The 17,095-nt window shown below is 41.2% G+C and overlaps 1 protein-coding gene across 1 annotated transcript in view; it reads right to left on the reverse strand.

The window, feature by feature from the left end:
* The window catches only part of VWA8 (von Willebrand factor A domain containing 8), a 308,581-nt gene that overhangs the window by 62,278 nt on the left and 229,208 nt on the right, over positions 1-17,095 (reverse strand). The window contains exon 37 of the mRNA XM_059724552.1: positions 14,283-14,487. Within this exon, the coding sequence (XP_059580535.1) occupies positions 14,283-14,487 (205 nt within the window). The remainder of the gene's footprint in view (positions 1-14,282; positions 14,488-17,095) is intronic.

Genomic DNA, 17,095 nt, shown 5'->3' on the forward strand with positions numbered 1-17,095 from the left:
CTTTGCAATTCTCAATTTCAGGAACTCTAAATAATACTTCACCTCTAACTATCCAGTATCCTCAGTGATTGTCAGGGATGGGAGGTTTTTTGCCAGAAATGATGAATGACACTACCTGGTCCAAAATGATTGGCTCTAATGGAGTGAGGAAGTAGCAGACAGTGTTATTCCTCTGTAACAGGTCACTGAGGTGTAGGGAGAAATGAGAATAGAAAGTCAGCAGTCCCAAGGAGCAATTTTGCTGTGTTAGTCTGAAATCTGGCAGAAGGCAAGGTAAAGGTACACTCAGGGGTAGATCCAAGATTTCCCAAAGGGGGGTAACTGCAGGAGCAGCAGTCTAGCCTTCTCCCCTCCACCCATCAGTGCAGGATCCCTGGGAGCCTCCAGGAACTGTTTGAAGACTCTGAAGCAGGTGAAAATGCCCCCTCCCTTCCCCTACACACTTAGAGGCCCGTCTCCTCCCTTCCTCTGCTCACCTGCTGCTGCTGCTTTCCTCTGTCCCAGGGGTGAAGCGAGCCACTTCTGCCTGCTCCAGCCAGGCTGCACAGGGGCTGGGCTCTGCTGGGTAAAGCAACCAGCCAGCGGCAGCAGGGATGGGCAAGGGTTTCCCATCCCCATGTCTGCTCCCAGGGGACTAGGAAGGAAGGGGGAAACTATTGTCCCACCACACTAATGCCACTGTCCCCATCCCCATTTGGACCCAGGGCCCATGCAGCCTGGTTGGCGCAGGCAGAAGCAACTCTGGAGCAAGAAAGGCAGGAATAACAGGCAGGGGAGGGGAAATGGAAGGAGAAGGGATGTGCCTCTGCGCACCAAGGGGAAGGGAGGGGGGCGGATTTTCACCTGTTTGATGAACTTAAAATAGTCCCTAGAGGCTTCTGTGGTATGCTCCAAACCAAAAGGGGAGTGAGGCCACACCACTGCAACCCCTCTGGATCCATCCTGGGTACACCTTATATAAACTAACTTAATTAAAGATGCAGTAAGTTTTCATGAGCCTCAGTTCACTTCATCATATGCTAAGATGTTAATGATGTTCATGTCTCCCAGGTTTGCTGCTAGATGACTCAGGTCAAGGCTATCCTCATTTCTTTATCATTTTCCTTATTGTTACAGGGTTTTTTTGTTTTCATCATTTTTGTTGTTGTCATCAGTGCTCTCAGTTGAACACAGGGCTCAGTGCAGGCATGGCACAAACAAACTTACTGTTAAAAAAAACAGTCCCCGCTCTGAAGATTTTCCAGTCTAAGTGAAGAAGGCAGACAATGGGTGGGAGTAGAAACAATAATTCCAGCTTTCTGCCAGGGTGGGCAGTTATAGCACAAAGTGCCTTTTTCTTTTCCTTGGCAGTGTGCAAGCCCATAGCTCTCAAAGGAGATAATTTATTATCTCAACAAATTCTCCTTCAGCACTGTTGTTCACAGTGTCTGCAACAGCATATGCTGTGGGCTTGTAAGTTTGGACCACCTTACACTGCTGATAGCACCGCTGTCAAACCAAAAACAAATCAGCTGTTGTGAAACTCATCCTGTAATCGGTGAAAAACACAAAAAGCCAAAATGTTATCTCACGTAGTATGTCATAATAATACTATATGGAGGTGGCTTGTTTGTGAAATAAAAAGAGCAATTCAGCCTTTCCACAAAACCAATCTTTAGTGCCTCATATCTGTGATTTCTAAGGGAAGATTTGACATTTACCTGTTTGTGGCTCCTAGGGCTGTGGAAAACTGTATTTTTCTGCTTTCATATCAAGTGCCTTTAAAACCCTATTTAACAAGTAAAATTTCCCTCTAGTTTTCTATCAGATCCCAGTTGGAAGTCCTTCACTTCATCTCTGTCCCCATTTAATGAATCTCTGGGCTAATTCAAAGGAGACTGAGTTCTGGGGTATCAAAATGTAGTACATCTGATGCTCATTTTTCAAATAAACTAATATTCCTTTCTCCTTGCTGAGGTCAAGAATATGAGTATTTCACCTCTGAAAGCCTGAATTCAAATCCTGATAGAGTTTCAAGTGAAAAGAAGTTTGTACTTGTTTGATCCCAGGCATTCAACCATATCTTTAAAACTCACATCACCTTTTAACGTCTGCACTCTGAAGATGCCGAGAACTGGAATAGCAGATATATATTGTCTGAGAGGATTGATGTATTTTGGCAGGTGCATAAATATGCACAATGCTTCTCTCCATTGAAGGTAACATTTTCAGAAGTACGTGGGTGATTTTGAAGCCTGAATTACAAGTATTAAGCGAGTTAATTGAACTTAGGTTCATAAATCACTTCTGTGCTTTTGAAATATTCACCCCATGTTTCTTTGGCTTCTGAAAGGTGTTAAACTAAAGCCACAATGGGATCTGATCCGAGATGACAACAATTGCCACAAGTGCATGGCAGGAAGCACAACTGTGGGATCCCACATCAGATCCCATAGTGCCATGCTGCCAATGCAGGGGGAGCCCAATCCTGGGCCTCCCCTGCACCAGCAAGTAGCAAGCTTGTTTCCCTTGGCTGCCCTGGCTGAGAGCTCAGATCAGCTGATAGGGCTCCCAGCCAAGGGAGGAGTACATAGTGTACGCTCTTCGGCTGGGAGCCTAGGGGCTGCTCCCAGCCTGTGGAGTCTACTGGAGTCTTGAAAAGCTCCCAGTGCTCCAGAAGATTGGTAGTGGCCACATGTTCAGTTAAAGGCATGATAGAAACCAGACATGTTATTTTGGTAAGTGTAACATCTGTCAGGGACATTCCAGTTTTGCAGGGTAACAAAGGACATGGGCACGCAGAAATGTTACTGCAAGGTGAAAGGGGACAGAATTTACAAGGCATTTCCTGTTCCGTGATAACTACCCGGGGGCAAGCTCTTATCCTGCAGTGAATGGAAAGTAAAGCACAGTACCTTATTCCTCAATGGCCAAAGAGAGGTAGTTAGCCATTTTAGTCTGAAGTGAGGCAGAAGTCAAGGCAGTGTGTCACTGTACAGGAAACCCTTGCTATTCGCGGATTTGTGATTCGCGGTTTTAAATATTCATGGTGTGCTGCACCAACCCACACACTTTCCCCGTGCAGCATGATGACACTTTGTTACTGTGCTCCGCAAGTAAGGGGTGGTTCGAGAAATTTAAAAAGAGGCACAGCCTACGTAATGTGAAGTTGATGGGGCAGTCAGCGTCAGCAGACCATGAAGCAGCGCGGGATTATCCCCCACAAGCCCAAACAAGTTTTCAATGCAGACAACGCAGTACAGCATTCGATGATTTCCCCATTTGCGGGGATATTGAGAACGTATCCCTCGTGAATGGCAAGGGTCTCCTGTATACACTAACTCATTCAGAGAGTCATGAGCTTTCATGGGCTACAGCCAGCATGATGAAGTAGGTTGCCACCTACAGTGGCTTAGCTTGTACATCTCTAGATAGAATGAGTTAGTCTATAAGGTGCCACACTTCCCTACCTTATCCCTTAGTATAAGAGGGCTAAGCTTCCAGGTGTTAGCTTTCATTTATCACAGGGTAGGTGCTTGCCAATGGGCAGTTACTATGGAGGAGATGACGTATGTGAAATCCCTGCTCCCTTTTACTTAACAGCAGTTTGTGTGCCCAGGCTCAAATTCACTCCCTCATTTAAAAAGGCTATATTAATTCAGCATCGGTTTTTTTGTATGTAGTAACATAAACTGCCATAATAATCTAATTAGGATTCTGTTACACTAATGAGAAGTACTCCTGCCAGAATCAATATGCTGTAGTCATTTGTTACATGAATGAGTAACATATTAGGAAAGTCATGACCTCACATCTTTCAACCGAAAGCAAAAAAATGAGTAGAAAACCTTTAGTGATGACAGATGAAAATGGAGTTTACACAGGTGTTAGCATGCCACAGAACATGTTGAAGTCAAGATGTTGATCTTGTATATTTTACATGTTTCAGTTTATTCAGCTTGAGGTAAGGTAGGGTAACTGAAGGACTTATAGTGCTACTTAATATTTTTTATTAATTTTGTTTTATGCAACACCTCCGACACCTGTCCCTTCTGTGAGCAGAGGGAGACCCTGGTGCACACTTACCTAGTGTGTCAGGCTGCAGCCCCTTCACTATCTCCTCTAGCACCTTTTGCTGAGTTTCTGGCTGCACTATTTCCTTCACCTGTTTACTTATACACTCCCTATCCATGGTTCCAGCAAATCCTAGGACCTCCTGGTCAACCTCCTCCTAGACCTGGCTACATTAGCAATGTATCTCACCAGGAAGGAGGCTCTGGCCAGGGAGACCCCCTGGGGACTTTGGGGCCAGTTTCTGTCCCTGGGTCAATCCCATCTCCAGGCAGGGTTTCACTGGGCTGTGTCCACTGGCTCCTTGGACTTACTTAAGGGCCAGCAGGCAGTGTCCAGTGTGCTCTGCTTGGTGTCCCCCTTGGAGCACTAGTTAGAAACCTCTGATATTCACTCCTGTCCTTGTTATGTTTTCAGTTGTCCCAAGCAATTAGCTGTTGCCTTTCCAGTAGCCTCCCTGTTTAAGGGAAGCTATTAGTTCACTTGGTGGATGCTGCCCCATGATTCTTTTAAGGCAACAAACAGACCTGTCTCAGACAGTGGCTGAAATGGATGCTATACAGGGAGAGCACTGAATTGGATATCTCTAGAGTCTAATTAGGGAGTCAGTTAAGTGTCATTTAACTTAAGTACTGAATAATTCTACAAGTTGCTAGTCTTTGTTTCTTTCAGTCTTTTGTCTCTCTGTGCTTTAGACTTTGGAATAAAACCTACAGGACTCTGCAGCATTGTCCACTTATTCTCTTCACTTTGTCAGTTACTCATAAATATGTTTATTCCAAACTAATTAAAATATATTTCATTACAGAGTATTACACCTTCAAGTAATAATGTATTTTGTGCACATGGTTTTTAATAAACAAGAGAGTGTTATTAGCTCGCTGGTACCCTCATGTGGTCAGAATAAGCATTTATATTTGAAAACAGACAAACAGAAGTTTGTCAGGTACAAACTAAGAAAGATGACTAGGCTAGAAGTGGCAAATGATGACATTTTAGTATTTTCCTTTTTATCAGATAGCAAGGACTGCAACCATGATCAGCTCTGATATCAGATGCTACATTTAACATTCATGTTAAATGTAGCATCTAATGTCATGAGAAGACTCATTTTTCAAGAAAATATTTTGGAGGTAATATTCCACCCATCTACATTCACTAGAAAATACATCAAACCAGAGATAACATTTTCAAAAGTACCTAGTGACTCCAGTAACCTATGTCTCATCTTTACAAGTGGCTATAGGATCTAGGAACCAAGGTCTCACTTGAAAATCAGAGAAATCATTTAAGACTTCAGCTCCTAAATACCTATGTCACTTGTCAATAAAGGATTTAGGAACTTTTAAAAAGTTTCATCCCAAATCAAGTATCTAGTTTCTAACTGAGAGGATGTATGTAGACAAAAAATTCTTTGGGTATCTATTTGGGTGGCAAGTATTAGGAATCTGTAACTATTGAAGTCTTGACCCATCAACTGCTTTCATAGCACCTTGCTGTAAAAATAAATTTGAATTCAACTCTTTTTGTGCTAAGCCCTGGAGGAATACTGGACTTTGCAGCTGCAGGAACTCAATGGAAATAATGTACAAGATGGATAAAAATAAAAGTATTTACCCACCTAAAAGGTGAATAATTTATCATAAAATTGTTTATCCACAACTGAGAGGAAGGAACACAAACTTACTGTGTCACTTTAAGCAAGGAAAATAAGATATATGAAACTGCCAGAAGATGACGGAGACTGAACTATTTACAACTTATCTGTTTTCAGATAAGATACAAGAAAAAGAAGATGTTTCAGGGTTGAGGGCAAAGACGCTGCCATTAAAAAAAAACAACTTCCAAAGACCCCTCTCCTTCAGATAGATAAATTAATACTTTACACTTCCTGACCCTAATGTTACTCATAGGGCATGTCCATATGCGAATTTATGCACGCCTAAACTTAATGTGCCTTAGCCTGCACAAGCACACCTTAAAGTACCTTAATGTGGCTCGCTGGACAAACGTATTTGCCGCCAGCCTATTGGCAGCACCCTGGATAGCCCCCCCGCACGTGCAGCCGTGCCAGGGCCTGCAGGTGGCAGGCGGATGCCACACTGGGAAAGTGGCTGGGGGCAGCACAAAAAATGAACGCATTCCTGGGGAGTGCAGAGAAAGGTGTGGGGTGCACCCAGGGGCTGCAGGGTCTGTCAGCAGCACGTGCTGAGCTAAGACTGCTGGACTGCAGCCATAGGCGGCTTGCCTCCAAGAGAGCAGAGGGCAGCAGTGCGGGGCTCTGTGGAATCGGCTCTAGCCCACTCAGGTGCCTTAACCATTCGTCTCTAAATTTGATACCTGCTTTATGCTGGTATCAAATTTAGATGCGATTAGCCTAAAATTACCATTTTTATTGAGCATTAAGGGAACATATTTGTAGACCTGCACCCTTAATGTGCCTTAAAAATGGCGATTTTAGGCCAATCGTTCCTAAAAGAGGCACATATAGATGTGCCCTTAGTTACATAAAAGTAAATCCAAATTAATGTCTTTGACATACATGGTAACTAAAGCTGTAAATAGATGTTGCATTTAACCTGGGAGAAAGCCTTTTGTCCTATGAACCTACAGATGTACAAGTCCTGCTTCAAGTCCTCTGAAATAAGTGGGATAAAATGTGCTAAGGCTTTTCATTAGTGTCCAACCTATGATGGGATCAGCCATGAGGGTTGTGAGTTTTTTTAAATGACTTACCCTGCTGCATAGAAAAGAGGTACAGGGATGTTCCTGATTGTCCATCTGTCTTATTCTTTTTTGATTACATTTAGTGTGGTTGGATGTAAAGTGGATGACTTTCTTACAAACCGGGTTGAAAAGCTACCATGGACAATAAGAGGGATCTGGTGGAGAGCTGCTCTTATGCCTTCACAGAGGAGCATGAAGGGGTGCAAGGCCCATATGTGCTTTCTATAGATATTACTACTTAAAAGGATTCTGAGCTTGTACACAAACCTACATGCTGAAATGTCCTTTAAAACTCTATTTTTCCACCCAACCCTCTAAAAGAAAAAGGTACCTATTTGGACTGATTAATTCACTCTTGCAAATATTCATGGTACTCAGAGCACAGAAATCATTTTGAGTCTCATGGGTAAGTTTTCATGATGTATTATCTGGATGAAGACTGTGAATTTAGCTACTCTTCCTAGAGGATCATTTAACAGCATAGAGAATACTATTTAAAATGACTCTGGATTGGTCAGACAACTTCAGTAAACTGCCAAGGCCAGTGTGGTTCTGGATGAGTATAATCTTTTTATATAACATAAAGGCAGGGTTTGAATTACAGGGAAGCCTGTGGAGTTGTGTCATTTGGCCCATGGGGCTCCCCATGGGTCCAGAAATTTGGCAGTGGTGGCAATTAGCACCTCCCCTGCTTTCCCACCAACAAATTTCCAAGTCCTGTGGGCTAGATGATATGGTGCTGCATATGGGGCCAGGGCATGATCTGGTACAGAAATAATATTTTCCAGTGTGTTTAAATGCACACAAATTATTTTATTTTCAAAACCCTTTTCTGCAAACTCAGTGCCTCAAAAGTCTGAACACTGCTGAGTGAATATATAGTATAGAACAAATACTGTCTGGGTTGAAGGTTAACAGCAGATTATACCACTGGTCCTAATTATACATACAAAGGCTGGGGAGCATTTGTCTTTTTTGCTAAAACCTTTCCATGTTTAGCCCCATAGATTACTTTATCTGAAGAAAGTTCAGAGGAAGTACTTATTGGCATTTTATTTAAATACTGTTTGTTTTCCATTTGTTTGTGCACACAGACTATTTCTCATGTCTAATGTCTGTTTGTAGAGACCAAAGTACAGATCCTAGAAGATACTACTAATAGGATGAACTTGCTTGGAGGCCTCTTTCCCGCTATCAGAATGTACTTCTCTATCTAAAAAACTCAAATCCTTTTCCCTTAACATGCTTCTAATAAGGCTTATGGCCTGTTTTAAAGAAAGGGTCAGAACTTTCTCATTAAATGCCTTCGAAGGATTCAACCACAAAATCCCAGTATAAATGATCACATATACAACATACAACTTTCACATATGTGAATGAATAAAGAATCACATGAACCTTTGGCTGTACAGTATTTCTCTTTCAATATTGATGGACATTATACAATATTAGTTTGTTTTTTTTAAGCAGAGTAGCTTATCAGGACTTCCTGAGGCCAAGGCTGAATTCACAGTTCTTGTTAAGCTTATTTTTAGACAGAGCAGGGTGTAATTTAAGGGCATTTTTACATATTATAACACCATTCCTTAGTTTATGTAAAAATTACATAAACAGAATAAAACTCGTATCTTTGACCAATAAAGGGCTGATTTCAAATGGGTAAGAGGCCTTCTTGACTTCCCTCACCACATGTATGGATATTATACAGCTTCCCATATTGTGATTCATTGTTTTGGAAAAAAATGTTAAATTTTAAATTATTTACTTTTTTGCTTTATAAAGAAAATACTCATGAAAATGAATTTTTCAGAAGTTTGACTTGTAATCTCTCAGAATCCTTCCTTTAAAAAAATTGCATAACATTGAAAAACAAGGTAATGAGTTTCCAGATCATAATCCTGGGTCTTCTTTCAGCCTTATACTAGAAATGAAGTAGTGTATCATTTTCTGATAGCCTCCTTACAGAAGGTATATTTCCTGCATGGACAGAATAAAGGAACAGAATTGCTAATAGATGTGTTTTTGCAACTCTAACTTCTAGACACTGATTTCTATGCCCAATTAAAAAGCATTAATGTGTCTAGTAATTAGAGAAAGATTCCATATCAGGAGTTAGAGATTCTATTACTAATCTTGTCACCGACATAGAATCATGGCATCATAGAGACACAGGGTTGGAAGGGACCTCCATAGGTCATCAAGTTCAACCCCTTGCCCGAGGCAGGATCATCCCTATCCAAGCCATCCTATGCAAATCCACTGTCTAACCTCTTTGCAGAAGTACACAGTCAATCCTGACAACACCAGACATAACAACCTAAACTGTCACAGGTAAAGCAGGTGGACCATGGCAGCCAACAACCTGTTTCTGTAAAGGTTGTTAATATACACTCAATAGATCACAGGTAAAGGGCCACATATCCTGCTACAGAGGACGGCAAAAACCACCATAGTCCATACCGATCTGATTATGCAACGAAATCCCTTCCTAATCCTAAATATGGCGATAGGTCAGACCCTGAGCAGAGGGGCAAGACTCTGTAGTCAGAAACTTCTAGGTTTAAGTCTCAATAGAAGCACTGACCACAGCCAACACTCAATGCTTCTGGGCAAAGCTTAAAAAAACTCTGACATGTAGCAGCAGGGGAGGCCAGCATGGACAGGAGTGGTGGCGAACTCCCTCCCAGCTCTGTGTGGCAACCAGTAAAGCCAAGAAGCATGGGAAATTCCTGTGGCAGTGTACCTTTGGGTGCCTGCCACTTTAAGGGCTGGAGCAGGCAGTGGGCAGGTGCTTGACTAAGGCGGCCATTTTCAAACAAAGGCAAGCCAGCAGTTAGCAGCTTGTAGCTGAGGCAGCAACACCGTCCAGCTCCCCTGCTGCTCATGGATTATCCTTGGAGGTAAGGACAGGAGTTGTGGGGATGGCAGGAGGTTCCTGGTCCTGGGCATGACCTGAAATTGCACCCTGCTGGGGTAGGGAGGCCTGGTGGGACTATCTGGACAGCCCCGATGAAACACCAGGACCATTCACCTCCCCAGTGAAAGGTGGACTGGGGCACCTTAATAACCCCAGCCTCCACAGCACTGAGTCCCAGGGGGTGTAAGACCCCAATGGAGGAGTGGGGCCAGGTAAAGCTATGGCCATCTGAGCCCCACAAGGGTGTTAGACCCGGAGGCCCTAGACAGGGGCAGTAGTGTCACCCCAGAGAGGGGGCAGTAGGGCAGCCTGCACAGAGTAGGGTGAGTCCTTACAGCCTGAAGGTCTGTGCATTAGGAGGTGCTGAGTAGGGCTCAAAGGATGGCTTGAAGGGCAGCACTGGGAGGCATGCTGAGTAGGGATGAGTAGATGGCTTGAAGGGCAGCATATGGGGCAGTCCCATAACAGTTGAGTGTGTGTATATGTGTTGTGTGTTTTGGTGTATAGAATAGCCTGGTGAGGGGCCAGGGCAAGCTTAGCCCAATGCCTGGCGAATTGGCTGGCCACTACCCAGATGAGGACCGTGGGAGAGGCCCAACAGGCTGCATGTCGCCAGACAAGGAGTGAGTCTGATAAGCCCCATGGCCTACAGGAGCCACTCCAAAATGGAGCAGGGCAGAGCAAAAAGGGCACAGTATCGTGCGGCAAGAAAGAGGCCTGGGGAGGGGGGGAGGGGGCAGTGTGAGTGTGTGTGCAAGAGGCCTGACAGAGGACTAGGTTTGGCTCGGCTTTAGGCCAGGATTACAGTAACATTCTGGACTCCATCTGCAAGGCATGGGCCATGGTGTAGGGGAAGTATGGAGCTGTGGATAGTGCCCCTGGCATCGGGGCATAGAATGGGTTGCCTCCCACATTATACCACCAGTTATGGGAACAGCAAAGTCGTGGCAGGAGAGACTGGGTGGACTTCCCTATGTAGACAAGTGGGCGGGCTGGCTTGAGACCCAGCCCTGAGCTTGTCCCCTGTCACAATACCCATAGTAAAACATAGGCAAAACTACTACTAGATTGTCCCTGACCTCTTCTTGAATACCTCCAGTGTTGGAGAGTCCATAACTTCCCTCGGCAGTCTGTTCCACTGCCTCACTGCTCTAACAGTGAAGAAATTTTTCCTGATATCTAATCTAAACTTTTTAATCTAATCTAAATTTTTCCTGATATCAAGTATTTACTTGAATACAAGCAAGGCTCCCCCTCCCCCACTGGTATGGGGGGGGGGAACCCGTGTCTTATAACTGCATACAAGGAAATCTTACAAAATACATGGTCTATCATTAAACTTCTGCCAAAAGTAGCATGTGCTCACAATGGAGACTAGCTATGAAGTTGATTAAATGCAGCCAACACTGAGCATAACTATAAAACACATGGCCCAGATTGGGCAAACATTCTGGTGGGAACCTACCCCAAGAATAGGTTACTGTAGCCCATCTGAATAAGATGCATGGTAGTGACCATTCAATGTAGTCCACTGACTCTTTTTCATGTCATGGTGAGCCACAACATTACATACCATTTACCCAGACTTCCTCTGTTGACCCCTCTCCCAGCCTGGTGCATATGATTAATTTCATCCCACCCTCCATGAGGTGAAGCTGGATCAGGTTGCCCTGTGCCTCAGCTGCATATAAATTTTTGGAGTATCCCAGGAATTGTGACAAGAACACCAGTCTAGAGTAGGACTAATTAGCCATGTTTAATTTCAATTTTTAAATTTACTCCTCACTTCTGTGTGCTCAGGAAGAGCAGGGTCTGACAGTAAGGAGAGGGAAAGGGGCTGCCAGAGGAAAAAGTTGGGGCAAAGCAGAAAGCAAAGGGCTACCTCAATTTATTTTCCATGCTGTAGCAGTAGGGAGGGGGAGACAAATTCAAGGCAAACCTCCAATAATTATATTCTACCTGGAAAATTATAACAAGTTAAAAAATGTTCCATATCTAAAATCCAATTACTGGATGGGTTGTCTTCTAATCAGGGTAAGCTCCTATTTAAATAAATATGGTACATTGCTGCCACATCAAGCCACTGGCCCACATCCTGCTCTTTGCAGCAAGAGAGAAAAGGTGTTCTCCCTCTTCTTTATGGCAGCCCTTCAAATATTTGAAGATTTCTATCATGTCCCCTCTTAAACATCTTTTCCACAAGCTGAACATGCCTAGCTGCAGATTCACTTCATATAACTTGCTTTCCAAGCCCTTTATCATTTTGACACCCAACCCTGGACTCTAACTTCTCCATGTCCTTTATTAAAATGTGGAGCCCCAAACTGCACACAATGCTCTAGGTGAGGCCTAACAATTCCCAAGTAGAGAGGCAATACCACCACCTTTGTCTTACACTTAGTGTTTCTACAGATGCTTCCCAAAACTGTATTTGCCTTTTGTGCAGCTGCATCACATTAGGCTCATATTGATTCTGTGACAGTTACAGAACAAACCAATTAAAGCCAATAAACCTGATGTTGCTCCTCTAAGATAATTACAATGTTTTTATTTTATTGCTGTTAAGCACATCAGACGGCAGGACAGATTTGTACCTTATCACATCAACCAAATCATGCAATACAAACTGATTCCATTTGGCCAGTAGATGGTGCTAATGCTATTATATTAGTAATGAAAAGCCTGGCATTGATAGAGCAATAGTTAACAACACAAATGTGTTACTGGAAGACTGTTTTCTTCTCTCATGACTCTTATGAAAGGTGTTCTTGTTCTTGAAGCTCAACAAACATGTCAATGGTTTTACAAGTCTCTATAAATGCAGCACATCTCATGGAAAGGGATTTGGAGGATAAAAAGGAGGCTGAGAGAAGAAGGATGCATTCTGCCTAATAAACACCATCTTCCTGTTGGTGTAGTCCTTGTAAATATTAATGTAGATATGATTAATTTAGAAAAGGTTAAAACTACTTTGTCATTCTAAAAGTGCTGGGGAAAGTAGATGCAGAGATACTTGAAAAACCAAAGCCATTATAATTACAGATATAATTACAGATAAAGAAAGATGTACAATCCCTATTGAAGGAGAGAGACAGAAAGCCAGTCTATCAACATGTGGTCTACTGTTAAGCAACACAGAAAAACTGGAAACAGAAATTCAAAATAACAACTGCTCTTGTCCCCCTAAGGCTATAAATAGGTGCCAGTTGCAAATTTACTGGTGAACCCAAAATTATCACATGGAGAACTACAGGACAGCTCAGAGAAGATAAGCAAGAAGGTATAGAAAGCATTTAAATAAAAGACAAGGGAAAATGTAAAAACCCACAAAATAAACAACAGCTATCGTGACCTAAAAACATTAGGAAATCAATCAAGAGCAATATAGGACATTCTTCTAAAACCTGGTTTCCCCAGGGATATCAAAAGGTGTTTTCTATAAAGAGATTTCTATTACAGAACAGGTTTAAATATATACCTAAATGCTTTCCTGAATTGGATTTGGAATGGTTATACTCTATACATAAAATAAAGTAGGAGTTTACGGTTTGAGAACTATAGCTTTGTCCTCAATATTTAGGAATAACATACATACTAAACATATCTTCTATATAACCAGTTTTCAGCATCCCTACACTTAAAAATTTACTGTTGCATGGTTGCAGACTGAACATCTGTACTGCTCCCTCTCCCAGAATTATTTCTAGCAGTGGAAATGTCTGACTGCTAGAAAGGAGCATTTGTATAAGGCCACGAATAGCTAAAATGTGAGACCATACCAAAGCATCCCAAAGTTTGGAACCACCCTCCTCCCAAGTTTTTGTCCTTTCCCAAAGCATGCCAGAGCTATATTTTTCCCAACTGTTTTTGAACATTTGAAAAATATATATTTTCCTTCAAAATTAATTCCTATAAATGGCTGAACTATGATTAGTGAAACTGTTCAAAAACTTCAGGATAAGGCAGAGAGCTAACTTAGGAAATTTCAGTCCAAGCAAGCAATCATTTGAAAAAAATACAAAAACCTGAAAACAAGGGAGGTGGGATATGTTTGGCCACTCTGGGCACTTTTACATGTGCTCCGGGGTGGTGTGGAGGTGGGATGGGACAGCACTTTAATTAGAATGACTCCAAGAACCACTCTAATTAAGGCATTGCAGCATCTCCTGCAACAGCGTCCCCATACTTAAAAATGGCAGTGGGGGTGCTTGAACTAAAGTTCATTTGACAATATGTTTAGTATGTATTTTATTCCTGCTGCCACTTTTAAGCATGGGGACACTGACACAAGAGACTGCTGGAGCATGGTAACTACCACGCTCCATCAGACTGAATCAATCGAGTCTGCTCTGACAAGCTATAATTCCAGTGTGTCAGAACAGCTTCTGCACTCATGTTCAGGTACCCTCTAATACCAGATGTCACTACCAGCTATATTAAGTTTTAACATATCAAATGATTTTTCAGCTAAAAGACCAGCTTGGATTTTCTTACTGTTCTAATTCTACTTCAGGATATTTTTCACCACCATCCTTTTTTTTTTAAGCAACCTGCAATATTCTGTTAATGTTTTAAGTTCCAGTTTTACCTGCATGGGTCTACCATCCTCTTGTCCAATCATATTTCTCCAGTCCTGCAGAGAGCGCTGTAGACTATCAAGTCCTGTCTCCCAAAGTCTGACACTGCCTCCCATGTCCACGGTAACCAAGCCTACTTTGCCCAGTGGTGCCAACAGAACATCTGTGTCTGAAATCTTTGACAGCCATGATGTATATAGTGAAAGAGATCCTGACCTGGAAAACAAAAAACAAGCATGGCTTACAAAAAAATAAAACTGGAAAGAGGGGAAGTATTTCTGTAGTTAAGGTAGCAATTTGAAAAACTGTTCTTGAGACCTGACCAAGGCTGCACAATGCTGCATAATAGTTCATTTGATCCAGCAAAATTCAAATTGAGATGAAGACACCCTGGCAAATCCATTATTTTATTCTAAACTGCCTTCATATTAAAAGTGAATAGGACACAAAGATACCTATGTAATAATGAAAGATGAATAAAAGAAAGCCAGGATAGCTATAGAGAGAAATATTTAGTCTAAACAACCTCTATAACCTATCTATATTTGCAAAAGGACAATGGGGAAGGAATACTTAGATCAAACTGGAAGCACAAAATCATTTTCCAGCCCATTTAGGATTGTGTTGGGGATTTTAGTACCCTTGGTGAGAGATTGGCAGGCTATTGCCTGTGAACAAATTTTTTATGGCATGCCAAATATTTTGTATGAAAATGTGCCATCTAATGGTTGCCTTCATCAACTGCTGCCTCCAGAGGACTGAACTGTGTTAATTTAACCTGGGAAACTAACCTTGTTAGTGAAAGTTTGCTTTCCCCTGCTTTAGAGCATTTTCTGGAGAAAAAAGCAACACAGAAAAATTGGAAGGGGGCATTGAACAGAAATTCAGAACAACCACTGCACTTCTCCCCTGACGGTTTATAGCCTAAAGCTATAAACAAGTGGCAGATGCAAATTTATTGGTGAACCAAAACTTATCATACTGGGAACTACAAGGCAGCTCAGAGAAGATAAACAAAAAGGCATGAAAAATTCTACTGATTACAGAAAATATTTAAATAATAGGCAAGGGAAAATAAAAAAACATGAAATAAACAAGAGTTATCATGACTTAAAAACATAGGAAATCCTATAGCAATATAGAACATTCTTCTAAAACCTGGTTTACCCAGGGATATCAAAAGGTGCTTTTTATAAAGAGATTTCCATTATAGAACAGGTTTAAATATATACCTAAATACTTTCCTGAATTGGATTTGGTATGGTTATACTTTATACATAAAATAAAGTAGGATTTTATAGTTTGAGAACAACTATAGCAGTGTCCTCAATATTTAAGAATAAAACACAGACTAAACATATCCTCTATATAACCAGTTTTCATATCATTGGTACTTGAGAGATTTATTGGATCAAGAGTTACTCTAGCTTCTGTTGCAATTTATTTTGTTGTAAGAAACTAGGCTAAATTCTTGTACTAGGTTAATACTCGTGGGTACTGAGTATTTGTTTTGCAGCTCTTTGCAAAATGCCATCTGTGCACAGAAGAATGTTGGTCTCTATTCCTTCTAAATGAATTACTTGTATTTCCAAGTGATTGTATATCAGAGGTCAGCACATGAGTTACAAAAGAGAGGAAGCAGTGGGGAGTTCCAAACAGGGAACGGTTTGTTAAAAAGAGTGTTAAGGTTGAAAAAGGTTTCTGTAGAGTCCAACAAACACACAGACAAAATATTATCTTTCTTTATAGAGATTTTAAATATTTTAAAATGTATAAAGAATGGAAATAAATGCCAGGGGACTCGGTCAGTTCCTCACTGGAATATTAATTTTCATCATTGACCACCTTTGCCCCCAATTTCCACTGGCTACTTGACCAAAAATGTGTCCATTTGGTTCATTGTGTAACTACTCTGTGTTGTTAGATACATTGATTCTATGTATTGTTTATTTAATAAAAAAGTAAGATTTCAAGAGGACAGCAGGCACGGGATGCATTAAGTTGTGTCAAAATTCTTTAAGTGCAATGCACAGAGAGACAAGCATTTCATGAAAAACAAAATTGGACACGCTGATCTGCTTGGCATTATGAAATGTGCTACTGATATTGTGGTGCCACAAGTTTGTAATTTCAACTATATTAACTGTATTATGTAACAACTAGGTATAGCCTAGGTATAGGTATAGAGTTTTGTAGTTAATAACAATATAGGCACCCAATAATGTTAAAGGCTACTGGAAGTGGCCCTTTTAAAAGGAAATGGAATTTTATAATCTCCAATTTTGACCTTTGCATACATTAACTTGGTAAAACTAATACTGAAATGAGATACACAGGTAAAATTTTACGGGAAAATATACCTTCTTGGAAGAATTTTTTAAAACAGAGCTTTACGGTGGTAAATCAGCTTCTTGTTATCAACAACACAACTGTCACTGGTCCTTAACAAAAAACAATATTCGTGGAGCCAAAAAATTCTTAATTTTATCCATTCATACAGACTTTGGAAGAAAGAACCAAAATGTACTGTTATGCAGTTATACCTTTGAAACTTATGTTTTTCAATGCTAGATCACCCTGACAAATTTGCTCAGTATAATGACAGGACAAAAGATTCAACTGCAGAATATGTTTGACTGAATACATTTAGACCCTTTAAGTTTTTTGAACCTTGAGACACACAGATGAACAATAATATGTAGATGTTGTTATTCTATACTATAGTTAGAAATGTAGTTGATTCTTTGCATAAGAGACACCATGAAACGCTGTTCTAAAGAATGTTAGTGTTGCAGAAATCAATTAAGAATTTAAAAATCAGGAA

The sequence above is a fragment of the Alligator mississippiensis genome, chromosome 1, assembly GCF_030867095.1.
Source record: "Alligator mississippiensis isolate rAllMis1 chromosome 1, rAllMis1, whole genome shotgun sequence".
In the NCBI taxonomy this organism is placed as follows: Eukaryota; Metazoa; Chordata; order Crocodylia; family Alligatoridae; genus Alligator; species Alligator mississippiensis.